This window comes from Rissa tridactyla, chromosome 7 (assembly GCF_028500815.1).
Source record: "Rissa tridactyla isolate bRisTri1 chromosome 7, bRisTri1.patW.cur.20221130, whole genome shotgun sequence".
NCBI lineage: Eukaryota > Metazoa > Chordata > Aves > Charadriiformes > Laridae > Rissa > Rissa tridactyla.
In genome coordinates, this window is record NC_071472.1 from 805,291 (window position 1) to 832,180 (window position 26,890).

The following is a 26,890-nucleotide window of genomic DNA, read 5'->3' on the forward strand; positions in this document are numbered from 1 at the left end:
GGGACCAGCCTCAGCAACAAGCGCGGTGCTGATTGGATCGCCCCGTGGCCAGAGCCCGCGGGCAAGCCCTCGGCGCAGCTGATGGTGCCACCGCGGTCCCGGCTCTGCCGCAGCGCCCGCGGAGACACGCCTTGACCGTTGCCCAGGGACCAAACCCCCGGGAGAAGGGGTGAGGAGCATCGCTCCCCACCCCGGGGTGCAGGAGCGGGGCCCTGGTGGTGCACAGCCCCGGCCGGCGGCACGGCGCGGTGCGGCACAGCACGGTCCTAAGCATGACAGAAGAGGTCCCAGCAGCTTCCACCATGCCCGAGTGCAACGGGAGCGTACCCCCGGAGAAGGGCCCACTCCAGGTCATCGGCGTCATTGATGAAATAGCCAAATCTGTCGGGACGGTTCCTTACGCAAACGCAGAAACGAGCCCTGACCCTCCACCTGCACAGGAAAATCAGGAGGAAAATAGAAATTTGTTGGCAGAGGACATAGTTCGTGGGGATTGTGATGGAGAGAAGCAACACAAAGGTAAAGTACAAGTGCCTTTTTTTAAGTCTTTGGAGAGAAAAGTTCTGTTTTATGTATAGCCTTATGAATAACAGGATGTACTACCTATATTAGTCAAAATTCCTAACCTATGGTCATTATAACAGTGACTCGGAGTAATTCCGAGTTAGGGACAAATCTGAGCTAGCAGGTACACCGGGTGCGATGAAAACTACGTGACTAAAGAAACAAGCAATTTCATAATCTTTCACTTTGAAAATCTGCTGCTGCTCTGCAACCGTTACAACCCGATTATTGTCACTAACTGCTCCACCAGTCCATTCCTTATGCTTTGTATTCCCAAAGAAAAGCCAGAGGAGAACGGTGGGACGCTACAGCAGGGACCAGCTGATGGCCAGGACACGGGGACTGACGGCCAGGGATCGGAGGAAGGTAATGGGGAATGCCGCGTGAGGTGAGGTGTTCCCGAAGCACAGCAATGAGTAGCCTTCAAAGACAACCACCTACAGGTGGTTAGTTTGGGTTTTTTTTAAGTTCGGTCAGTCCCTATATTCTGGGGAGCAGGGACTCATTTCTCATCCGTAGAGTTGCTGCACCTCAGGAAACATGGCTGGGATCTTTCTTCGCGAGGTTTGCGTGTATCGCCGTGACCGTGGGGTCTCTGCGCACCGTGGGTTCTCTGCGCAGGAGGTCTCCGGCAGCCCTGGAGGCTGGGAGATGCTGCATCTTCTGCTGCACGCGGGGGAGCTCAGAGGGGGAGCTTGCGAGGCTGTCAGGCAAAAATCCGTGGCCTCAAAACCCAAACTCTCTTCCTGCCTGGTTCACGGAATGTATAAATCCCCCTGACGCGCAAGTACTTAGCAGAAAATTGCTCTCCTAAACATCTGCGGACGGGCCTCTCTCTACTTGTTCCTGGGTGAAAATGGTAAAAATCAGTCGGTGCCGAGGCTGGACCTCGCAGCTGCCTCCTGTGGGAGCGGGGCGCGAGTTATACACAGACTCAGGAATGTAATCGTACTATGCAAAATGCAGCCGCTCCTCCAAAAAGGAGCAGTATTTTATTGAGTATTATTAAAGGAGGGAAGGTCCGTCTCTCTGCAGGTGGCCTTTCAGCATCGCTGCCCGTCCACGTTTCCCACCCGCGAGCTCATCCCGGCTCGCCAGGTTTGGCAACCACGGGACGAGGGGCGGCTGGGCTGGGGGCTACTGACACCCCCGTCACTCCCCCGGGCCATGGCGGGGCTCAGGGCGGCCGGCTCTGCCCCGGTGCCCCAAAACCCGGCTGTGCCGGAGCCCTCTTGTCATTTACGCACCCGCCTGGCCACGACGAGCTGGGATTTTCTGCAGTGAGCTGCCACCGAAATACCACCCCCTCCTCGGAGCGGAGCAGGTGAACAACCCAGAGCAGCTGTGGCAGCCCTGGCAAAGGCGTTGACCGTAGCTCTGAAAGATGGATGGGCCATGCCCTGTAAACAGAAACTTTGCTTTGATTAAGAGGAGGAAAAAATATACAAACATTTGTCATGGGCAAAATAATATTTCACAGCAGCTGCGTAGGTTGTGAGGAGGTGAATCACGATGGAGCCTTTCCCACCTCGAGCTGCCATCCATATTCCAGCGTGGTGCTTTATGAGGGCACAATAAAACCTATTAAACAATCTTGCACAGTCACCCCCCCTGCTCCCCCCAGCCACAAGCACTTTATCTCTAAATTGCAGGCAGCTTTTTAGGACCTAACCAATTTAGTCTAATTAATACTCAGGACCCCACAGGCAAAATGTTGAATAGACCATTTGTTGTGACACTAAAGCATAATTTAGGGCAGCGACGTGCCAAACAGGACGAAAGGGAGACAGCCATCCCAGCCTGGCCGGCCACCCCCGAAGGAGGGACGTGTCCCAGGAGGGCTGTGCCGGGGTCCCCCTGTGTGCTGGGTGCTGCGGGGTGCTGCCTGCAGAGCGGCTCCCTCCATCCCTCCATCCTCCCCTCCCTTCCTCAATCCCTCCTTCTCTCCCTCCCTCCCTCTCTCCATCCCTCCTCCCTCCATGCCTCCCTCTATCCTTCCCTCCCTCCCTCTCTCCATCCCTCCCCCCTCCATGCCTCCCTCTATCCTTCCCTCCCTCCATCCATCCTTCTATCCATCCCCTCTCTCTCTCCATCCCTCCCTCCCGCCCCGCACGGCGGGCTGAGCCAGCACTGAGCCCCCAGCCGTGGGGAGACGGGACTCCCGGCAAGTTTGTCCCCTGGAGCACAGCCTCTGCCCAAGGCCAGAGCCCGAGCAGGGCGGGGAAGGCCTTTGGGAAGGCCTTTGGGAAGGCCCGGCAGCGGGATGGTTGCCAGGCTGTGTCCGAGAGGGCAGGGCAGAGCCGGTGCCTGCGGGGGGGCACAGTGGTCCCAGGGTGGGGGACGCACGCCATGCCGCTCTGCCCTCCCCAGGCTCCACCACCGCCGGCTGCCGCCCCTCGCTTGGACAGGAGGGCGGCGGGAGGGCTCCCCGGGGACGGTGGAGCAGCAGCGGGGCAGGGCGGAACGCAAGGGCCGGTGGCCTTACGGGGTGGGCGCGAGGACGCAGGAAGCCTTTCTGAAGCACCCACCACCCACCCCATCCCCCGTGACGGGGTTCAGCTGGAGGGGGGGGCACCCCCACCGGGGGGAGGGAGGTGGTGGGTGCCTCGGGGGCAGCGGCTGGAGAGCCACCACGAGCGACGCTGTGGCAAGAAACACGTAGGACGGGGCACGACGGAGGTGCCGAGCCCGTCCTCACCCACAGCCCTCTGTGTCCTGCAGGGCCCGGCAGCGAGGGGACGCCTGCGGGCAGCGGGGGGACGGGGGCGGCCAGCGCCGGCGGGGACACGGCGGGGACACTCGCAGCCAGCGACGGCGGGAGAGGGAACGCGGCCGAGGAGGAGGAGGAGGCGGAGGAGGAGGAGGAGGACACCGAAGAGGATGAAGTTCAGGTGATCGAACTGAAGAAGGAGAACGGCGAGGCGTCCCGTCTGCAGCAGCAAGGCAGCGGCAAGGAGCCGTCCCCCCCCTCCAGCCCCGGCTGCAACTCCCAGGCGGAGAAACCCGGGGAGCAGCCCAGCCTGGGGAAAAAAAATGATATCTCCAGACACAGCTATTCCAGATACAACACAATTTCCTACCGGAGGATTAGAAAAGGAAACACCAAACAACGAATCGATGAATTTGAATCCATGATGCACTTATAAACTGAAGTGGAGAATTGCTTAGCGAGCCGAGCGTTCACTCTGGTTTTTGGTTTTTCTTTTTTGTTTCCCCCAAAACATGTCTCTTCACACACGAGGTTGCTGCTTTTTTCGGTTTTGTATATGATTTCATAATACACTGTGAAAATTTAACATCTTTGCTTTGACAGCGGGCAGAGGCATCCATAGCGCAGGAAAATAAATAATCAGTTTGCTAAATATAATACCATTTGATTTAAAGTTTACCCTCTCATTTTCTATCCAACTTTTGTAACCGTATGGGAACAATAGGATGTCTTGGAGCGGCTGGGGCTTTTCTGGCTGCCGACAGACGGGTGGTCCATGCCGTCAGCCGTGCTGGCAATGGGCTGGCAGCGCCGTGGCTCAGAGAACAATAAAAGAGACGACTGTTTGCCACCGCTCCGTTTTGCTCTCTGTCCGGCTGGTGTCTCGTGGTGCACCGACAGCCGGCTCCGGCCGGCGCCCAGCCATTCCCACCCCGTGCCGGTGGGATGGGGGGGATTTGCGTTGGCGGGTGGATGCTGGCGTGCAGGAATTACAAAAGGCCCCAAGGCCCCTGCTGCCCCGCTGCCCCCCAACCGCTCCCCAGGCGGGCTGGGCTCCCGATGGCGCCAGCAAGGGCTGCTGCCCGCTGGCCCCGGCCGCGGGGACGGGTCTCAGCCTGGGTGTCTTCAGACGTGTCCTCGCCTGCCTGCCGCAGTGCCGTGGCCGGAGGGATGCACTGCACTCGTAAGAGAGAAGCATTTCTTGATAGAAACCAGCGATTTCGATAGTGGTTTAACGAGATGCGATGGCAAGGACACTGGCACATACTGCCCAGAGGACAGGGTCAGCCCGAGCTGTCAGGGAGACCCTCCCGTCGGGTCGAGGTTGGGAGAACACCCCCGGCTTTATAAACGCCGTCTCAGAGCGGGGTCTGGGTGGCTGCATCCAGACCCAGGCAACGGCTTATGTCTAAAGGATTATATATGTGCACAATCATATATATGTGCACACTCACTCTAAGATATAATCTTAGTGAAGCTTCAGAGTCTAGCATGCTGTAAACCACTTACCGAGGCTCTGTTGTGTCCGGGAACCTCTGAATCTCCAGGAATACGCTTGAGCGCGCCCCTGCCCGGGGCAGACCGCGGCGCGCAGCCGCTGCCCCGCAGGAGAGCTCAGCGGGCTCTGGGGCTGCCCGCGGCCCATGGGGTGGGATGCCTGACCCATAGCCATGGTGGCACCTCACCCAGGTGCCAGCGCTGCGTTGCTCCGGGCAGCCCCTGGCTGGCGTGTCGTTACCTGTCCCCCCGAAACCTCACTGAGCCCGTGGAGCCGTCACGACGAGATGCACCCGTTGTGACCACCACGGGTGGCTATCGCTCGGGCAGGGCTGTATCAGGAGATAAAGGTTGGGGGGGAGCTCACCGTCACACACAGCGCGCACTGCGGGGACCGCTGGGCTCATGGAGCTGCCCTCCAGCTCGCCCGTCCTCGGCGGTAGCGTGAAACCAGGGGTGCGGCCAGCCGAAACCACCGCCGGCAACATCCCCACCGCCCCTCCTCCTGCGGCGGTGGCCGGCTGCCTTTGGGAATGTGGCACAGGTGACCGGTGGCACCGGTGACCAGCGCCGTGCGCAGCGGCACAGCCGGGGTCTGGGCCGGCCCGGGCACAGCGGCTCAGACACCGTGTGTCCCGCACGGCACGTGCCCACGCGTGCTTTGGTGTCCACCCCGTAAAACCGACCACTACCAGAAATCTGTATTTTCAGAATGCCACCAGTTTAGACTCTCACATGTCTTCCCACTCTTCACACTAAGTTTAGACGCAAAATTTTAAAGATTTTTTTTTTTTCAAAGCAGGCAAGTTTTATGCATGATTTGTTTTTGCCGTTGGAACACAACCTTTCTCCATTTTTACAAACCTTTGTTTTGTTTACAAACCTTTGTTTACCCACAGCGATGTCGATGCGATCTTTTTTTAACTATTTTACAGAAAAGTTTGTCTGGAGTTGGGACTGAGCTCTGCAAACGTCAGCCCAGGGAGCACCCGGAACGCCGAGGGCGGCTGCCAAAGGGCGAGGAGGCAGGAGCAAAGCCGGCCTCCGCCCGCAGCCGCAGGAGCCTCCTTCAGCCATAAGCGCTTGTTTAAGGGTTAGTTTAACATCTCCAGCAACACTGAATATCGTTTTGACTTTTCTTCTTCTATACATAAAGGCAATTATTTATTGGCAATGCGAAAATAATAACTGGCAATTCTGTATTGTACAAACCGGAGACAGCCCTCATTGTGCTATTCAGGCTTGTTTATCTGCTCCTCGGCGTGTGGAAGTTCAGAGCGTGGCTTGTATGAACTGATACTGCGGGTTTGTTCCCCGCGGCCAGCTGCCCCCCGTCGCCCCTCTCGCGGCCGTTCCTGCAAGGCCGACACTTTTCCCAACGGCGTGACCGCTGCCACGGCTGTCGGTGACCTGCTCAGGCTGTGGGTGGCCCGCGCCGCCCGAGTATTTGCAGGCCTGTTGAAGGGGGGCTGGTGGCCACCGCCTCCCGCCCACCCCGTCCGGCCCCACTTGCACTTCTGAAAGTCAACAGCAAATTTGCTTTACTGCAAGTAAAAAAAAGTAATAGGGAAGAAAACAACAAAAACCCAAAGCGGAATAAAAATCAGAGCTAAAGCGCGTACCCCTGTGCGTGGCTGAGAAGGTGGGCTCCTGAGGCGTTACGGGGTGGTGAGGCAGGAGCTGAGGGGCCGTACCTGCCCGTCCCCGCTTGCCGTCATGGTCTGCAGGACACGTGGGTGCTCGTGCCCAGCTCTGGCAAAGCTGCTGGGACCGGGCGGGCGGGAGGTGAACACCCGGCTCATGCTGGTGATGCAGCTGGCTTTAATCACAGAATGGTTTGGGTGGGAAGGGACCCTAAAGCCCAGCCAGTGCCACCCCCTGCCCTGGGCAGGGACACCTCCCACCAGCCCAGGTTGCTCCAAGCCCCGTCCAACCTGGCCTTGAACCCCTCCAGGGATGGGGCAGCCACAGCTTCTCTGGGCAACCTGGGCCAGGGGCTCACCGCCCTCACAGCAAACAATTTCTGCCTCACATCTCATCTCAATCTCCCCTCTGTCAGTGTAAAACCCTTCCCCCTCGTCCCATGGCTCCCCTCCCTGCTCCAGAGTCCCTCCCCAGCTTTCCTGGAGCCCCTTGAGGGCCTGGCAGGGGCTGGAAGGTCTCCCCGGAGCCTTCTCTTCTCCAGGCTGAACCCCCCCAGCTCTCTCAGCCTGTCCCCACAGCAGAGGGGCTCCAGCCCTCCCAGCATCTCCGTCCCCTCCTCTGTTGAGCGCCGTGGGACAGCAGGAGAAGCTGTCTGTATCGCAGGGAGAGGCACGGCTGGCTGAGCCCTGTGCTTGCTTTAGCAAAAGGCAGATTTTTTTCTCCTTTTATCATAGGTCTGTCTGTAACCGTGTTTAACATCTGGCTTATACCCTAGGTGACAGGTAGACTCCAGATTCCAGCCTCCAAGCGCAGGGATGCGATGCTGGGTGTACTGTGGGCTCAGGTTCCAGCTCAGCGCAGAGCCTCGCCGAGACTTTCAAGAAACTTGGACTAGTTTTTTATCTTCCTTGGACAGCAGAGTTTGGTCAGCTGAGAACAGCCAGGTGAGGCTGACGGCAGGTGCGAGGTACATCGAGGCCTTCTGGAGGGTCGAGATGCCTTTCCCCCCTCTCCGGGCAGCGTGGCGCGGGGCTGGCTCCCCTGCGTTTGCAGGAGCGCCGCGCGCCCAACTTGAATGGGAATGAAACCATCTCGGCAGAAACGTGCCAGTTGCCACAACACCTGCAGCAGACGCAGGGCACAGCAGCCAGCGCCAGCTATTGCCATTGCTGCACTAACAGCGCGCTACACGGGCATCATCAGCACATGGGGCTGTGCTTTTTAGGTTTTTAGGGCTTTTTAGCACAACCCTAAACCAAGGGAAATTGGTGGTTTAGCAGTTCTTCCTGGGGCCATGTTTTGGGGTTGCCCTGGCAGCTACTAGGGCAGGAGAGTCCCTGGAAAGGCCTGAATTGGTCAGAGAGTTAACACATGGGGCTCAGAGGAAGAAGCTTCATCTATTATCATGTGTTCCCTTTTCTGAAACTTTATTTTTTTTAATTAAATAAAACAAACAGGGCCTCCAACCATCGCCACTTCCATTCAGGGCACTTAGGGATGGCAGCACAGCATGCCGTGCCGTGCCCGTGCATTTCTTCACGGTCAGAAAAGGCGCATGTTTCCCTTTGCCGACACTGGGGATGGCAGCAGCTCCCATCCCCGTCCCCAGCCGCGGACCTTCCCACCCCTGGTGCTTCCTCCATTCCCTACGGCCCACAAAGCCTCCCTGGCCCCCACGCCCCTGGTGGAGATGGCAGAGGGAGCGGGCAGCTCGTGAGGAGCAGCGAGACGCCGATCCCCACGGCTGCCAAGCGGGACAGAAAAGACACACTTGTTTTAGGCAGCACAGGCAGCGCGGTGCCATCCCGATGCCCCTCAACAGTGTGCTACGGCAGGGCCGCAGCTCACTGCCGGCAGCCCAAGGGCACGCTCCCGGCTGTGAGCAACAGACACCAACGTGGAAGTGAGCATTTACCCGAACGGGGCAGCAGAGTGCGAGTGACAAGCCTGGCAATGGGATGTGACCGTGACATATGACCATTGGGTGCCTGCCCGGTGACAAGCGATTGAATGTCAGCAATCAGAATTTGCTGAAATTCATGCTCCTGATAAAAGATGACTGCACAAACAACGCCTGTGTCATTTTTCTGATGGTGACTGCAGGCGAGCTGCACTAACAGAGGGAGAGAAAATCGGGGAGACAGCTGGAATGGGAGCCAACTGGGAAAATCTGTTGGGCCAGTCAATATTTTGTCAGCCGCAGCCTGTCAGACGCTGTCAGCACTGATCCCCCACGTGAGAGGTAACGTTATGCCGGGGCATTCCGAAAGACCGGAGGAGAGGTGTGAGGTGTTGTGTGAACACGGGAGGGTGGAGGCTCAGACGCGGTCACCCACGGCGTGAGGATGGAGTGCAACGCTCAGCCCTGCGCGTCCCCCAAGGCTTGTGCTGGAGAAGCCCCTCGGCCCGGCGCAGGGCAGCAGGAGGAGTGCTGCTGTCCCCCAGGGACACGGGGAGCAGCCTCCACTGCGGGAACTTCCCAACAGAAACCGGGGAAGAAATCCCGCCTGGGATGCACCGGTGTTACCAATCCTGGACCTCAATTTAGTTTCCTATCAAATGCGTCATCAGCCAGTGATGGCTCTTGGAAATAAAAAATTTCACAGTAAGAAAAAAGAAACGTGCCCGTGATGGTAAGTTTGGAGGGACTTTTGGTGCGCAGAGCCCGGCCACCCCTGCTTGTGTGGTGGCTGGTGCCAGTGAGGTCCCGTGTCCACCTCTGTGACAGCCCCCACGAAAGGTGTGTGCCCGCACGCAGTTGTGTTCTGCAGCCAGCTCTGTTTCTGAGGCAGAGCCCTCACCGAGTTCAGCAGGTGTTTTCACCCATCCTGAGCGCCGGCAGGTAGAAGTTTTGGGTTGTGAGACGTCCTGCCAGGGGACTCTGCCCTCCCTCCACCACGGTGGGGAGGACACTGCTCAGGGCTGCACCGAGCACCACGGGGCTCCAGCACAACCCCGTGCCCCAGCCAGCCGGGGGCCAAGGAAAGCGTCAGTGGTCCCTGGGGAGCCCCGAAAAAGCCGTAGGGGCTGGGGGACACAGCCCCGCCGCCCTGGGATGAGGAGTGCTGGTGCACGCCACCGGCAAGAAGCAGGATAAGCCCCGGTTTGCCGGCCCGGCAGCTCCTCTCACCTCCAAGCAACACAGGGGAACACCCCCCCCCGTCCCCGGGGCGTGAGCAAGGCGTGCTCCTTGCTTCTTCTGCAGCCCCCGGTTTTCCTCCTCTGCTGGGTGGCTTATCGACCCACATTTGCCTTCCATTATTAAAAGAAGGCTTTTTCGATAAGCAATCGATTCCAATGGAACCCTGATACTCATCTGTCAGAGGCAACGGGTCCCACAGGGCAGGATCCTGTGGCCAGACCCAGCATGGGCACGTCGGATGGATTTTTTTAATGCGCTGGTCAATAAACTTCCATTTCTCAGGCTGGGGAAGAATAAGCAGCCCAATTTTCTGTTTATAGACTACAGAGCCCTGGAAGTATTTCTGTAGCTTATGCTGTTGTCCAGGGGGAACTGAGGAAGGTTTGTTTACGGTAGGATGGGAGACTTCAGAAAATATTTCCATTTAATAATACAGAAAATTATTTGAGTTTTTGCCAAGGTCTTCCACAGTGAGGGAAAGCACGCCTACCTGTTTCAGACATCTTTAAACCAGATGTGCTGCTCTTGGTATTCTGATCTCTCAATATGCTGGTTTGAATTAGGGATTTCAATTATCTTTTGGAAATGAGCTTCCAGTTTTCTAATTGCTGTCACAAGTCGCGCAGCTGACTTCACAAGTCCTTGCTGAATTCACAAGATGAAAACCCAGCGTTTCTGGTTCAACTGTGTTCCCTTCAGTCTGCATAGTAATTGCCAAACTGCCACTTTTGATAAGGATTTGCGGAGTCACAGGCATTGACCCTCAGGGCTTTGTGCGAGGGATCCACTTCCAAGCACGCCGGCTGCTGGAGGTGCTCTGAGATGATGTGGTCCGTCTGCAGGGGAGAGAGGGAGGGCTTTAGGTACCGCGACTCATGCAGCAGCAGCTCTATTTTTCCACCGAGAAAGCTTGATTCTTTATGGGGTGCCCTTTTTTCGCATTTCCCTAATACGTAAGATCTCTTTGCTGACCTAGAGGGATTTTGGGTGGGATCCAAGGCCCGCACATGTTGCTGAGCCAGGACCAGGCCGTACCTTCTCTGCTTCATGGCTTTTCGTTCACTGGAAATGGGAAGATTAGTTCGCTCCCTGTCTGAGTGGTAATTACCATGCAAAGGAAATCACTCCAGATGGCGTTTGCAATACAGGGGAACGTACGGCAGGAGACTGATTTCCGTACTTTGGAGTTTCTCGGCTGATGAACTCAAAGCCCGTTGACTGTGCTGAAAAGGATGTTAGGTAATTCAGCAATGAGGTTCAAACGCCGGGGCAGTAAACTGGGTTATGAAAGAATGAAGAGTCTGAGCGATCTCCATCCTTTTGCTTTTCACATCTGCTTGGCTTTATCTGCTTAACCCATGTGTCAGCAAGGTGATGCTGTGAGTGCTGCCAAAGGTAAGGGACATTTTTGTGTCACCGCTTAGCATTAGCAATTCGTTAACACCTAGATGAAATACCCCTGAAATGACATGTACAGTGTTGTCCGGGCAAAAGTTCACTTTGCATCATTAATCATAGAATCACAGGATGGTTTTGGGTTGGAGGGGACCCTAAAGCCCAGCCAGTGGCACCCCCTGCCCTGGGCAGGGACACCTCCCACCAGCCCAGGTTGCTCCAAGCCCTGTCCAACCTGGCCTTGAACCCCTCCAGGGATGGGGCAGCCACAGCTTCTCTGGGCAACCTGGGCCAGGGGCTCACCGCCCTCACAGCCAACAATTTCTGCCTCACATCTCATCTCAGTCTCCCCTCTTGCAGTGTAAAACCCTTCCCCCTCGTCCCATGGCTCCCCTCCCTGCTCCAGAGTCCCTCCCCAGCTTCCCTGGAGCCCCTTGAGGGCCTGGCAGGGGCTGGAAGGTCTCCCCGGAGCCTTCTCTTCTCCAGGCTGAACCCCCCCAGCTCTCTCAGCCTGTCCCCACAGCAGAGGGGCTCCAGCCCTCCCAGCATCTCCGGGGCCTCCTCTGGCCCCGCTCCAACAGCTCCGTGTCCTTCTGCTGTTGGTGCCCCAGAGCTGGAGGCAGCGCTGCAGGGGGGTCTCACAGAGCGGAGCAGAGGGGCAGAATCCCCCCCGGCCCTGCTGCCCACGCTGCTGGGGTGCAGGGGGCTTTCTGAAATGTGAGTACACATTGCTGGCTCTAATATGACACAATGACTGTGACAACAGAAGAAGAAAAAGCACCCTAACTCCTTCAGTTGGCATTCACCAGCCTTTGAGCTGCTCCTCAGACGTCCTATTGCTGGCACGGTCAAGGCCGATGCACCTGTATCAACTGAGGCCACCTGTCCCCAGGTACAGCGGTGGTGGCAGACGCTCCTGTGGCCGGAGCAGCCGCCTCTGCCCAGCCCCTGATTCCAGCAGAGAACACTGAACACGTCTGACTCGGGGCTCGAGCTGAGCTGGAACAGGAGACAAAAGCTCCCCGTGCACCGGTAATGCTGTCTGGACTCCTAAATGGATGACAATTTTCATCTTTTTTTCACAAAACACCCTGGCCTTTGTGAGCCTTGGCGCTGCGGCATGCTGGCTTTGAAAGTTTTATTTTTTCAGACTAAAGCAGAATGGGAACTTGTCAATATGCTGAGTGTATAACATAGCTACATTTTCTTTTTCTTAAATTAAGACTATTTCTTTCTTAAATATGAAGTATGCCATTTCACAGCACTTGGGACAACTACTTACACCAGGCTGACAGATATACCGTTGTGACTCTTGCTATTTGCAGTGCAGGTCATAAATGTAAGTGTCCATTCCTCTCCTTTTCACAAATGTTTTCTTTGAAAAAAACCCACTGTGAGCTGAATGCCAATCAATATCAAATCATCTCCTTGTAAGTGCTATTGATGGTTTCTATGTAAAACTGGGACATTTTGTTACTGTGGAACCCTGCCGGAGCCAATGCCTCGGCATGACTGGTGTCTCCCTGGCCTGGCCCGTGGTGCCAGGGCACCGGGCTGCACCTCACCGGGACTGATGGAGCCTAACGCAGGGCGTGTGCCGCTGTCCCCACGGGGAAAGGTGGTGGGACCCACGCCGGGGGTGGAAAGACAAGACAGATTTGGCAAAGCCGGGCCCAGAGTGCCGGCATACAGGGTGCACCCTGCCCATCACTTTGCACGCCAGCATGCAGAGCCAAACCAGGAACCGTGGGCCACCAGCGCTTCACTTACCAAATCCGGCTGGATGGTGGCCAGTGACCTGTGCAGCCAGGTGGGGCTGCGGCTCCGTCCCTGGCAGGGGCTCAGCCCCAGCGCTCCTGCGGCGCCGGCCGGGGTGAGGCAGAGCTCTCCGTGCTGGATCCGCCGCAGCCAGGTGTAGTTGAACTTTTGGTCCTGTGGGGAGGGATGGGGGAGAGCTGGGACCCGCTGGCCTTCCCCTGGCCAGGCTGGCAAGCAGCCCGCAGAGGCTCTCCTCGCCTTCCCCCTGCCCTCACCCAGGACCGGGGGATGAGGAAAGCCGTGATCCGTGGGAAGACCTCTCCTGCCACCTCCCCTGGCTGCACCCCAGCACTCGCTGCAAATGGGAAACCCTCCGTACGCTTGGGGCCATGATCCGCAGGCTGGCCCGTGCCAGACAGCGAGCGGTTAGTAGGGAGCTGCCTAACAAACGCTGCCTGTACAGGAAGGGAGAGACTGCCCACCGTGGCTGCTTCCCACCTAGCCCCAGAGAGCAGCTGGGCGTTCTGCAGTGGCACACAGGACACTGCCTGTACTTAGCATTTCTCCCCATTCTCACATGCTCAGGGCTTTATAAAACTTGAATTTCCTGGTTCTGGGGTTGTTGCTTGGCTACAGGCTTTGCAAACAGGCAACTCCTGCCCCTCGCTGCTCCCAGGCATCCTTTGGCATGTCCCCAGGTGGGAAGGACTGCATTAGCTCCTGGGTGGGGGCCGCTCACCGTGGGGGGTTCAGGAGCTCTACGCCGTGCACCAAAAGGAGTGTAACAGACTCGGTATGCAGGGCATCCTTACCTTGTTGTTAACATCGCACGCCTCAAAAGCTAGAGTGGTGTTTTCCACAGTGATGCATCTTGCCATGGCTATGTTAACAAGCTGGAAAACAAAGAAAACCTGTAAATTTAGACATAAATTCCCAAGACAGAGGAGAGGCTGTTACACTACAGTTAACCTGCTGGAGTCACAGGACACTGATTAATACTGTCCACTTAACTAAGCGAAGCAGAGATGATGTGTCATGGTCCTTGGAGGGGTGTGTAAATGCACATCTTGTCTGTTACACATGTTTTCCTACTGAGAGGAGCCTGAAATGAGCCCTTTCCAGAACCGTTCAAGGCTGGATGAGACACATTCTCTTTTGAGTTGTTTTTGGACATAGCTAATGTTCCCATTCTGCAAATCCCCAAAACAACAGCTCCCAACAGTAACAACTGCAGAATCCCTTCCCACTGCTGTGCTGAGCAGCCACTGTGTGCAGATGACACAAGCTCCTGGTGGTCCCATCCTGGCTCCGGCCACTCCCATCCCAGGTGAGGCAGGGGGCCCTGGGCTCTGGCCCTCCGCCATGGACCCCGCAGCCAGCCCTGGGCAATGGTTCGATCACTATGTTCTCCTGTGGGGACAGGCTGAGAGAGCTGGGGGGGTTCAGCCTGGAGAAGAGAAGGCTCCGGGGAGACCTTCCAGCCCCTGCCAGGCCCTCAAGGGGCTCCAGGAAAGCTGGGGAGGGACTCTGGAGCAGGGAGGGGAGCCATGGGGCGAGGGGGAAGGGTTTTCCACTGACAGAGGGGAGATTGAGGTGAGATGTGAGGCAGAAATTGTTGGCTGTGAGGGCGGTGAGCCCCTGGCCCAGGTTGCCCAGAGAAGCTGTGGCTGCCCCATCCCTGGAGGGGTTCAAGGCCAGGTTGGACGGGGCTTGGAGCAACCTGGGCTGGTGGGAGGTGTCCCTGCCCAGGGCAGGGGGTGGCACTGGCTGGGCTTCGAGGTCCTTTCCAACCAAACCATTCTATGGTTCTATGATCCAGCCCCCAGCTTGCTGCGAGGGAGCCTCAGGCTCTTGCTCCTCAGCTCCACTTCTCTTTGCTGGTTGTCCCTGCAGTCGTCCCCCACAGGTGAGCCGTCCCCCGCTGCCCGGCCAGCGCCGGTGTCCGTGCACAGCGTGCCCTGCCAGAGGCGTTTTCTCAACGCTGTTGGTCTGGTGCGTTCACAGATGCCTCAGCAGCGTGGGAGATCACACAGAAAAGCTGAAAACACCGGGCTGGGCTCTGAGCGCCCCCGTTCCTGGGCTGCAGCCCACCCTCACGGCTGCCGAGGGCTTGGTCAGCCCCAATCTGCAGGGACCGGCTCCTCAGACAACCCCGGCGGTGCATCAGTCAGGGCTGCTCACATCTCCCATTCCTCGCAAATGTCCTTCCTTCGCCTTCTTTCAGAATTTCTGAAGAACTTACGAATTAATCCCGGTGAATAATTAGGCCATTCAGAAAAGAGTTCTCAAGTAACTTTGGACAGTGTTCAGCACAGCTGGAATTTGCAGAGCTAGCTGAAAAACAGATTTTCTGCTCTATTAAATTTTGAGAATGAAGATGAAAGAGCAATTCAGGTGGCCTGAATCAGAACAAAGAAGGCAACGTCTTGAAAATTTTCACAAACACCTCTGAGAAGTTGAGGTTTTGGTTCAGTTGAAGCAGAGGTCTCTCTAGATGGTCTAACTGCTTTGCACTGAATTTGATATGGAGTTTCATTGCCCTGATTGAAACAAAAGAGCTGGAAAAGTGAATGTTTCTCAAGAAATTTCCACTTTTTGATGTTCTCAAAACTATTCTGCTAATTCTTTTTTTCAAAAATGTCACTTAAGCAGAAGTTTCACTGACGCCTTCAGGCTAATGCAAATGCTGCTTTCTGGAAGGGATGGCAGGACGTGGGCTTTCAGCCACACGGGTTTTAGAGCGTTTCCCCGCAGCCAACCCTTGTCCCGTGCGCGTGCAGCTGCCAGGAGATGAGACACTGAGACGGATGGATGCGTCCGAATGGATCCTCTGCTCACAATCCGCCCCAAACCAGCAGTTTCCTACAGCTTTTCCATGGGTGCTGAGAGCTCACCTGGAGGAAGCACAGCCACCTTCCCAGCTCCATCACAGAAGCATCGCACCGGCTGCGGCTGGCAGAGGCCAGATCCAGTCCCTGGGGACCCCTGCAACGGTGAACCTTCACGTTACGCCCTTGGCCCACGGACAAGCCTGAAACATGGCCAAACGGTTGCTGTGGTTTTTCCTGGCTCCCCGAAGGGTTGGTGCAGTGACTGGAGGCCACGCACCTTGGCAGGGCCTGGGAAGAGACAGGCAGTTCTTGTTCTCGCCCCCCGAGCTGCGCCAACCCTGTGGTCACCGGCCCCCGCCACCTCCACTCTGCAAGTGCTGCTCCTGCCGTGGCACGGGGAGACGGGGTGGGCGGGGAAGGCAGCACACCCTTTAGTTCTCATTCCTGGCATCGCTGTAATTTTTCTGACAAGCCTTTTTGCTTTTGCTATTGCAATTATAACAAGTTTGCAATCAATGTTGTATCTTTTCTGGGCAGAATATCTGAGGTCTCTGAATGTTTAAAGCAGCAGGTGATATTCTGCTGAGGCTCAGGGCTGGGCCAAATTTAGAACTCACATTTTATTCTTGTTTAATTCACCTTTTGTTGCAGTGACACTGAATACCCGTGGAGTAGCAGCAGAACCCTGCAGGAGCTCCCTGGCGTGGAGCTGGAGGGGTGGCGTAGGAGAAATGGAGCCTGGCCTGGCTGTGCTCATCAGCCACCCAGGGGCTTGGAGAGGCAGGACTTGATCCAAAGTGGACTTTAAGGTGTTTTCTGCCCAGGGGCCGCTCCCGAGGCTCAAGTTCACCTGCTCTGGAGAGGTGCCAGGGCTCTGCTGCCCGGCCCCTCTGCAGGCAGCTCGGAGGAAAAGTGGATTTCTGCTGCGCTCTGCTGGCGGCAGAGCCCCGGTACAAACTCTGCCTGTGCTGCCTGCCCTGCCTGCGCACCCCTAACCTGCCCCAAAAGGGACCTCTCCCTCCCGGCCTGGCCAGATGGATGTGCGGGCAGGAGGGTGCTGGACCGCCTGCCCTGGAGGCGCAGCCCCTGGTCATCGCTGTTCCACGATGCTCATCTGGCGTTTAAACACTGACCCAGCTCTGTAACGGGAAACCGCTGGAATTGTGACCCTTTCCTTTGTAAAAACACCTGGGAATCCAGACCACCTCGACAGAGGAAATATTAAAAAATGTTACCAAAAGCCAGGGAAGCAACTCAGAGTCAGCGTACCGGGATGCTCCCGAGTCTAGCCAACCATGGAAAACACGTTTAAACGAAGGACAGCAAGTCATTTGGGTACGTACCAGCCCGCTGGCTTTAACCAGGGGAGCTTCCAGGTCTGGGTAGACATTCTCCAGGTACCACCTGAAACTTTTGCACTGAAGCTTCTTTCGCAGTTGGATTTGTTGAGTCAGGTTGCCGACATCCAGGTTTTTCAAGACCAAGTGGTAAGCGTGGCCATAGAATAACTCCTTGTACTCGTCCAGCCAGACCTCTGCAACGCGGGCCAAGTTCCTCTCCACCGTTCTCACCCGATCTTTTGGGAAGGAATAAGGATTGTCGTTCCTGAAAATGTGCCCAACTCTGGAGCATGGAACAATCTCAATCTCTCCACCACACATCCAGACCTGAGAAACAGAGGTTGTTCCTTTGATAGAAACATGGGCTAATGTCGGGTGCTGGCTTTGTGCAAGCCAGAAGAGAAGCAGAGAAGCAGAGAACTGCCAGGAGGGACGGGGTCTCCAGCACGGAGCTGAGCCCGCCACCTGAGCCAGGCTGGCGGGGATGCTGGCGTGCGGGACAGGCTGCCCAGAGAGACGTACCTTGAACGAAATCTCCATGTTTTCACCTCCCCAAACATCCAGTCCTGGGTCGTATGCTCCCAGCTCAAAAAAATACTTCTTATCGATGGAAAACAGGCCACCCGCCATGACCGGGCACCTGGGAACAGAGAAGCCACACAGCATGTCAGCTGGCAGGGAAGCACCCGTCCCATTCCCCTTGCTTTGAACAAGGGAATCACTGATAAGCTGCGGGCTACTAAATGCTCAGCGACAGTGCCCGAGGTGGCACTTACAGAGACAGCAAGGACCACCCCATTTGTCACTTTAAAATAGACGGTATTTGGGTGGTTTTACCCAGCCTGAAAGCTGTAACTGGGCATGGAAGGGAAACATACAACGATACGTCCCCCAGTCCTGGTGGCACCAGTGAAATGCCAGCCGTACCACGAGGGGTGAGAAAGGCTGTGCCCATGTCTGGTGACGTGACTCCCCACAGTGACCACTGCCTCTCTCGTCCTTACAAGCAAAGGCACAACATTTGGCCTGGAAGGAGTCTTTGTTCCTAAATTATTAACAGTTTGGTCCACGGAGCTCTCACCTTTGCTTTTTTTACCTTATTATATCCGTCTCCTTGATTTTATTTTTCTCGACGACCTCTTGTGGAATCTGCCTCCATCCAAAATTCATTGGCCAAGTAAAAATCCCACGCTGAAAGTTGTCCACGGTCATGTAACTAAATGGGGAAAAGATGGGGATGACTATTTCTGAGTCACATTCCTGATTGAAATGTCACCCTTAATGAGGGAAGATGAATATCTGTACATAATTAAAACAGGATTTTAACAAATTTCATCAGGAATCCTCTTCATGTACTAAAAGTCATGAAAAAGGGAAAAGGTGTGTGTGATAAACGAAGAGGCCATGTCCACCACTAATGTTAATTTCTGGTGTACAGCAAAGTTACGTATCCCTTGTGAAAGGCTGCTGAAGGCCAGTTAGGAGCTCTGGACCTGTGTTTTCCTGTAATTACCACGTTGGTGGTCCCAGTAAGAGGGTTTGCTCAAGCCACTGGCATGGATGTTGGGTTTCCCAGGGGCACCTTACCTCATGTCCTTGTCGCTGATGACCTCGATGACAGGGCAGGCGACCTTGGCCCGGCTCAGGTGGACCCTCTCCAGCAGCGGCTCCAGCCACCCCACGTTGCATTCCACGTGCGAGTCCAGGAAGGTCAGGACGGCGCCTGCGGCAGAGCCCGGGGCAGCATCAGGCACCCTGTCCCCATCCCCATCCCGTGGTGCTCAGGGTGCTGCTGATGGTACCATCCCCCTCCACTGCTCCCCAAACCTCCCAGCTGTAGCCCAGAGCATGTTTTCACCGCCCAGCCATCGGGGGCTGCAGAGCGACGCAGGGTGGCTCCTGGCAGCAATGGCAGTGTTGGGGCTGACACAGCCTGGCCACATCTGGAGATCCCAAATGCTGCTCATGAGAGCCATGCTGAGGGGCCAGACGAGCCACAGCTCATCCGCTCATCAGATCCTCATGCTTCACATACGGAAGAGATGCCCGTAGTTTACTGTGAGGGGACTAAAGCTCAATGCTGGAGATGGCTTATCAGCACCTCTTGGAGGGCCCTGGCGGGGCTGTAAAATGGCTTTTGCCCTACCTTTGGCGATCTCTGCTCCTGCCAGCCTGGCCCGTATTAGACCATGCCTCTCCTTGAGATGGAGGATCTTCACCTTTGGGAATTGCAACATGTATGTGTCCAGCTTCTCCTTGAGGTACTCTGCAGAGAAGGAGAAGGAGAGGGCGAGGTTGACTTACCCATTTCGTACACAATTCCAGGGTGAAAGGCAGCGGGCAGGTTTTCCTTTGAAGCACCTCCTGGACACACTGGTGTCCTTGGGTCTGGGGTGTGAACATCTGGGCACAGCTGCAGGGCTTCGGGCACACGGCGCTGCAGTCCGAGCCTGCTCTCCGGTGACTCCCAGCTGTGTCAGCACCAGCAGGTTTAGGCTGAAGGTGATGAATTTCATAGAATCATAGAATGGTTGAACAATTGTTCAAAGACTCCAAATCAAACTTTTTTTCTTCATTGCACTATAATTGCCATTAAAATCTGGTCATGAATTGTTTTCCTTTGCCTAAAAAAATATTTTTGATGTGCTTTGCAGATTTCTCGATATTAAGCACCACATTTAAAGGCTCAGCCTGAGTTTAAACTGCACAAGGGTTTGCTGTGGCACATCTCTACTTTCCAGGTTTCTTTTGTCATGGTTTCCTGCGGCTGTGGAGGCAGCTGGTGGTAAACTCTCAGGAAAAAGAGGGTGTGAGGAAGGCGGTCCGGGGCACTCCAGCACCAGGCTGTGCTGTTCCCAGCCCGGGAACCTCTGCCAGGGTCCTGCAGCTGCTGCCGCTCCGAGCGCTTCGTCTGGAGACAGCACCCACTCACACCGCTTGGTCTGCGTGGACCCCGACCTCCCTCACCGGTGGGCATCACGGATACTGCTTGCTTCTTTCCAGAAGAATATAACTGTTCGCATTTCAAAAGCCAGTTAAAAGCTTTGAACGGCTCCAAGGGTGAAACATTTGTGGACGTGTTTGCTGTAGGTTATTGCTGCTGTCGGATTACAGCAGTGCCGAGCACAGCTCTCTCTAACTCACCCGCACTCGCAAGGTTTTGGGTGCGAACCCAGCATTTCAGTCACTCACCGGCTAACGAAGGGAAGCCATGGGAGAAGGTAAAGAGGAAACTTGAAAAGATGCTTTTGAGGGAAAATGGTACAAAGATGATTATTTTAAAAATGAGCCAACTGAGTTTTTTCTCCTCTTTTTTGCACCTATTGTCTCGTTACATTGTAGGCTCTCTGTATGCGTGGCATGAGCTCTGAAGTTTGCCTGAGACAGCACTTTCCCTGAAGAACCAGCAGTGGGAAAATTACATCATTCCTAAATTTTTAAGGGCTGAAGTCAGCAGAGAGCCTAAGCATTACAAAGCAGAAGTTCAATATCATCTGAAATATCTGTCAGCACACGTGCAAAGCTGCCGTGCATACACAGATGCCTGGGTCACCACTGCTTTTTACTGCAACTACCCCTTTCTTGGAGCAACCGGGGGAGCGCGTGCTGCTCCTCCCTGCCGCCAGCACCAACAACACGGGGCACTGGGCTGGAAACTGGACAGCGAGTGAACGGGTATGGGAGAGATGTGAACGATAAAGTTGGGCAGGGTGTTGGGCAGGTGCCACGGCTCCATTGCCCATGGCCACCCCCCAGTGCCCATCTGGCCTCTGATCCCCCTCATCTGGAGAGATAACAACGCTGGATGGGGACGCATTTCAATACAGCGAAAGGAGAAAATGCGATTTCCTTCTACTACTCAGAATTGAATTACAGCACACAAATCGCATTTTGGCCTCAAGTTATATTAGTTTCATAAAGGTAGAAGCTTCCCCTACCTTTAGTGCTGAAGTCGTCCACCAAAATGACTTCTTCAATCAGGTGTGGAGGAGATCTGCCGAGGACGCTGTGAACGGAGCGGAGCAGGGTGGACCACACTTCATCCACAAAGCACATGATGATGGTGGTGGTCGGGAGGTCATCATGAACCCGCTGCTCGGAGCACCTGCAATGGCAACATGGGCTCACAGGCAACGGCCAGGTGTGCTCCCAAAAATCTCCAGACTTAGGGTTTGTCAGGAAGAGGTGCAGGGAGGGGGGAATTGCTAAATGTTAAGTACGGAGGCAAACCCCCGCAATGGGAATTTTTGTGGAGAAGGAGCAGAGGGGTGAGCGGGGGCAACTCCCCACACAGCCCCGCAGGGACAGGGTGTGCTCGCTCCTTTCTAACAGGGACCTCTTATTAACTCCCCACCCCCAGGGTGATAATATCCCCTTTCTGTGAGCAAACAGTGCAATGGTCCCGTAGAACAAGGCCGATGCCAGCTCCGTGCCACTGGCCTGGGGACTCCTGCAGGGAAAGGATCCTGTGATGGTCCAAGCACCCACGGGGCTTGGGATCCCGGGCTGCGCAAGAGCCTTGCTGGAAAAAAAAGAATCGGTATTATGTTCAAAATGCAGGGAAACGGCCATTTCCTTGGAGGGTTACTTGGCACAGCAGCTTGTCAAACATGCAGACAGCAAGGAAGAGTCGCCCAGTCCAACTTCTGCAATGCAGGAGGATGGAAAAACATTCAAGCACCTGAATTTCACGTATGACAGCACCGGGGGTCTGCACCCTGAGCACCCCGTATCTCACACCCTGAGTGCCCACGGCTCCCCAGAGCCACCCACGGGCAGGGGCTCCCAGCACCCAGCCTGCGACACACATCGGCGGGTCCGAGGAGCAATGCGATTTCTCCCGTGTCCACGAGTTTGCCATTTTATTCTGTGACTGCCAAAACCGGAATGGCCGGGTCAGGTCTGTGCCATGTTTGAACAAAAGGGGGATGAGCAGCTTATCTCCTCTCCCATTTGCAATCCAAGCAGGGCTCCCTTGGCTCTCCCGTCTCCGAGGGGATCTCCAGCCCGGCAGAGCGCTGTGCTCTCCGAGACCGGACAGCTCGTCCCAGAATACCCACGAATTGCTGGGACTTGCTCTCTCTCTCTCATCAGCAGGCTGAAGTCTGATAGCAGGTTTTTCTCTCTTCTCCTTCCAGAGCAGACCTCCTGCAGGCAGGACAGGCACCAGCCCATCTGCGGACGCAGAAAATGAATTTCTCTGCAGTGAATCAAAACCACTGTTCACTCTGCTGTACGGAAAAGTGGCTTCTTTTTCTTCTGTCTCAATGAACGGCCCCTCGGGTTGGGCTGGTGCTGGCTCGGACACTGATGCCATGGCACCACACAGCTCAGAGACTGTGGTGTTGTGAAGAAAATTCAGAGGTATTCCAGGGCTTCGCAGCTGACCAGAAGTGCTCTGGGTAAGTGAAAAAACCCCCCAGAATTACTCTCTGTGGCAATCCTTGGGAGGTGTCTTTCCCTCTCCTTCTGTAGCCTGTCTCTCCTCGGGCAGGGGCCAGGGCTGGCCCAGCCAGGAGGGATGTGCTATGTGATGTGGTTTGGTTGGAAACCAGAAGGGTGTTGGCCCGTGGCAATGGGACCTCTCTGCAGCTCTGGGGGGTGGTTTGGGTACACTGGCAGGGCTCCGGGACTGATGGAGAGAAGGCAGGGGCTGAACTGCCAGGGAGATCCTGGCACAAAGGAGACAGGACAACACGGGAGAGCTAAACTAGGAGAAAAGAGGTGAATTGTTATTGCTCCTACAGGGAACCCAAGGAGGCAGCTCCCAGGGGGAGGAGGGACAGGGGCCATGGATACGGCAGGAGACAGCTGCCAAGCACAACAGCTTTCATTGCATGGAGAGGCGGGGGGAGCGCAGCTGAGAAAAGCAGCCGAGACCCAAGCCGTGAAGGCTGCGTGGAGCTGGGCAGTACCTGCTGAGAGGACGTGTCTCTTCAGCCCCTTCGTCAGCAGCAAATGGGCTCTTCGCCAAAGCCTGTGTGTACATGGAGAGCTGGAAAGCATCTGTGCGAGGGCGATGGGAAACCTCAGACTGAGGAACACCTTTTTATCCCTTCTTGCCTAAAAAAGTAGGATTTCTAGGCAGAGAGCAACAGGTTTGTTATTGCTGACCCCCAGCTAAAGGTATTTCACTACGTCCTGTGTGAGTTTGGGCTCCATATCTTTGCTAACTATATGTACACAGACATATATTTTTTATATATGCATATATAATACTTAACTTATATAATTAATGTTAAGCAGAAGTCAAATCTTTTTGAAATTCCACCCCAAAACAGGCTTTTAAACAAAAATAGCTGACAGCCTTTATCTTCCATTGGCATCACCCTGAAAGTCAGCAGACGTAGGCTCTCGAGAAGCTAAAGTTGCTTTGGGAAAACGTCACCTTAGAACTGCTGCCTCTGAGTCTGGAAGCAGCCTGGCACTGAAGACCTGAGCCGCAGGGGTGCCCAGCCCCATCCTCTCGTCCTCTCCCCGCCGGTGGGCGCAGCCAGGGTCCCTCCCCACATCTACCGGCACAGGGGCTGACTTACCCAGACCCCACTGTGCCATGCCACGTGTGACATTCTTTTTTGCTGTGCCAGGAAATCTTTGTCCCTGTCTAAACCCGGTTAACTTGATTGTCCAGAGAAGATAAGACAGCAGCCTGGGGAGAGGCACGCAGGGGCCTGCGCTGCTGGCTGACATAGGATGCAGGGCTCTGGAAGTGGGGTCTGCAGGGCACGCTCCCTGCGAGCCTCCTGGCCACCCCTGGCCAGCAAATATGGGACTTGTGCACCTTGCTCCTCCTTGGTGGGACTCCTGCAGGCATTTCTGCAGAGGCATCGTGCTCAGCAACCACCAGTACGGCAGGTACAGCTCGGAAAGCAGCAAGCGTTGCACACGGGGAGGCAGACTGAAGGCTGTGACAAGTTTCAGTGTTGGACAAATTTCAGTGCTTTAGTCCAGCACTCCAGCAAGGATCACAAGAGGAACTGGGTCCTAAAGGTCTAAACTGGGAGGGACTGGAAGACTCCAGCACAACAGTAATGTGCTGTTTGATCACTGAGAGCTGCCAACAGCCATTGCCGTGAGCTGGCCCTTACAGCTGGATTCCTGCCATGCCCCTGTTTGGCCAAGGTGTTTCCTGTGACGCTGACAGCAATGCCGTTCCCTCCTGGGCAGGTGCGTCACTCACAGTCACAGCAGACAGGCAAGCTGTGCTTGCTGGCGCTCCTAGGAGGTGGCTTCTGCTCCACAGCTCCAGGGCTTTGCTGTCAAAGACCGAACACTGTCCTGGCTTTGAGCCGCCACAGCTCTTTTCTGTGCACAGGCAGCTTCCGTAGCTGGCACCTTCTGCCTGCCGAAACCAGTCCTACTGTATCCCTCTGTCCCTGCCCTGTTCCTTCCCGTGCAGGGCCTCACCGTGAGCACCAACAGTGCCATGGAAATGTCTGCGCATCGTCCACGGGACAGGGGACAACTCAGCACAACTTCCATCCCACCGCACCTGTCCCCGGAGAGCGCAGGCAGAGGGACATGGGAGGGTCTCTGCATGGGGCAGGTCTCTCCCTGCCAAGGGACTGAGAGATGTTTGCAGCAGGAAAAGCCAAGTATAAGACAAACCTGCCGTTCACCTGAACTGGCACCTTCCCTGGACCCTCCCTGCGCTGCCCAGGCACAGCCGCCCCGGGGAGGGAGCCCCTCCAGCCCTGCACCCCTTCCCTCAGCAGGGCGCTCCCCTCACCGCCTTCCACCCTTTCCTCTTCTACAGGGACTTTGGGGAGGGAGTGCCTTTTCTGAACTGTAACACCGAGATTTGCAGAATCAGCCACGCATTTTGTGGGGACAACTTTAACTGAATGACAGTTTTCCCAACCAAAACTCTGCGTCCCTCCCTGCATGTGCCCATAGGTTCAGGTCCCCCAAGTTGCCTCCGCAGAGTGGGTACCGACCACGGGACTCGAGGGCAGTGGTGCCATCAGTCTGCAGAATGGATGGCTCCCAGGATGTCCCCCAGATCGCCTCGACTGCCAGCTGGTGCGTGCCCTGATAAACCAGGCACAAACAGGCCTGAGCCCCATCAACTGCCTTGCGTGGCCCAGACTCTTCGGACAGCAGGGCTCAGTGGGTTAAGACAACCTGCAAACTTTACCCAGCTTTACGATTAATATCAAGCTGCTCCTACCTGGAAAGGCAGAGCCGTCCGACGGCTAGCACACACGAAGCTAAGGCCACGGCGTGCCCCACAGCCCTCCCCGGGAGCCAGCCGCAGGTTCCCACGGCCGCGGCACAGGTACGTGTGCAGGGGAAGCAGGTCTTACCCAGCAGGCCTGGTGTCCACGATGGCTCGGTCCACGGGGATCAAATCGCTGAGGTAGACATTAAAGTTCCCTTCTTTCCATCTGCTTTTTGCTTCTTCTTGTTTATCGTCAGGGACCGCAACAGGGTGCCCAAACTGGCCAGGAGCTTGGGGGTCTCGGGGGGCAAGTGTCGCATCCAGGGACAAGACCCTGTGCGTTCCCAGGCTGCTGCCACCTGCCCGCTCCTGCCCGTCCTCGAAGGTGGCAGGCGCACCGGGACCTGCTCCCGGCGTCGCACCCAGCGTCCGGCTCTGGCCACCCAGCACTGTGGCCCCAGTGATGGCATTGGCAGTACGGGCACCGTCAATGGCGTTGGCAGTATGGGCACTGGTGATGGCGTTCGCGGCATGGGCACCGTTGCCATTTTCGTTAGCGATCTGCTGCTCGTTGCGCTTTCCTCGGCTCTTTGTGGAGCTCCCTGCAGGCTCAGATCCAAGCTGGGGGGCTGCTGCGCTGGCGGGTTTTGTCCCCTCTTTGCTAATAAGGACGAAGTGATTTTCCGAGGAAGTTTCTTTCTTTCCCACTGGAGTTTCCCCCGGCGCAGGCAGGGCCCCCGGGGGTGCCAGGCTGGCTCTCCCCACCGTGCCGGCGTGTCGGGGTGTCCCCGTCACCGTCCCCCGGGCCCCCGCTGGGCGGGCAGCCCCCGGGGCTGGGGGCTCGCTGGGGGGCGGTGGCCGTGCCCCCCGCCGCCTGGCTCCGCGTCCCGCGGGCTCCGTCTCAACCTCCTCCGCTGCCCTCGAGGGGGCTGCGGCCCCCGCACCGCCCCTCCGCCCGACAGCCCAGCGCGGCGGGGTCGGCCGAGCCCCCAGGGGGCCCGCGGGGCGCCCGGCGGCGGGCGGGAGGCTCGGCGGGCCGGGGGGCTCCCGGCGGGCGGCCGCCCTCCCTGCGCGGCCGAATGCGGCGGGGCCGGGCCGGGGGCTGCCCGGGAGGGCCGGGGGTCCGCGCCGCCCCGCCCGCCCCTGCCCGCCGCCCGCCGCCTCCCTCAGCAGCCGCCCGCCGGCGTCGCCGAGGGAGAGGCGGAGCGCGGCCATGTCGAGCAGCAGCCAGACGACGGAGGCGGCGAAGACGAACGCCAGCGCCCGCCCGCTGCCGCGGAAGAGCCGCCGCAGCCCGCTCATCCCCGCGGGCGGGCGGAGGGGCAGCCGGGCCGCCGCAGGCCGTGCCCGCAGGGAGCGGAGCGGAGAGGCGGGACGGGGCCGGGCCGGGCCGTGCGCCTCCCGCCCCACCCAGCGCCGGCCGCCCGCGCCGTAACCCAACACCGGCGGGGGCCGACCGGCCCGGCCCCGAAGGCTGAAGTGGGGCATTCCGGGGGGGGTGTCCCGGGGGGGGGGGGTCCCGGGGCGGGCGGCCCGGTGAGGGGCGGCTTTCACACCCCCCTCCCCGCCCCGCCCCAGCCGCGACTGAGGCCTGCAGTCTGTGAGGGGGCGGCCCGCAGGTGTCCTGCGTGAGCGACCGGGCATTAGCTTCTCTTCCAGTCGTTTCACTTTTCAAGTGAGGTCTCTTCTAATGCCTGGGAGAAGTGCACTTTTAGAAGACTCTAGCGTCGGAACTTGTGAAAATACTTACTTTATAGCCAGCTATGGGGTGCGGGTTTCATAGAGCTCCCCAGGTGCAGTCTCACCACCCTCGCAGCCAAGAAGTTCTTCCTCAGATCTCTAAATCCC

General features: G+C 56.9%; 2 protein-coding genes across 2 annotated transcripts; one reads left to right on the forward strand and one right to left on the reverse strand.

Annotated features, from left to right (window-relative positions):
* The first annotated feature begins 272 nt into the window (after window positions 1-272).
* Window positions 273-3,710, forward strand: ERMN (ermin). Its single transcript, XM_054210139.1, has 3 exons — window positions 273-519; window positions 844-930; window positions 3,286-3,710. Exons 1-3 carry the CDS (start codon window positions 273-275, stop codon window positions 3,708-3,710), a joined length of 759 nt encoding a protein of 252 aa, XP_054066114.1.
* A 6,219-nt stretch (window positions 3,711-9,929) lies between these two features.
* GALNT5 (polypeptide N-acetylgalactosaminyltransferase 5) lies at window positions 9,930-26,530 on the reverse strand. The gene is made up of 10 exons (XM_054208032.1): window positions 25,188-26,530; window positions 20,820-20,986; window positions 19,028-19,147; window positions 18,469-18,604; window positions 17,978-18,097; window positions 17,404-17,521; window positions 16,885-17,208; window positions 13,523-13,603; window positions 12,723-12,884; window positions 9,930-10,393 (listed from the first exon to the last, which is right to left on the reverse strand). The coding sequence occupies exons 1-10, from the start codon at window positions 26,528-26,530 to the stop codon at window positions 10,253-10,255; spliced, it is 2,712 nt and encodes a 903-aa protein (XP_054064007.1). The 3' UTR covers window positions 9,930-10,252.
* Window positions 26,531-26,890: the final 360 nt, after the last annotated feature.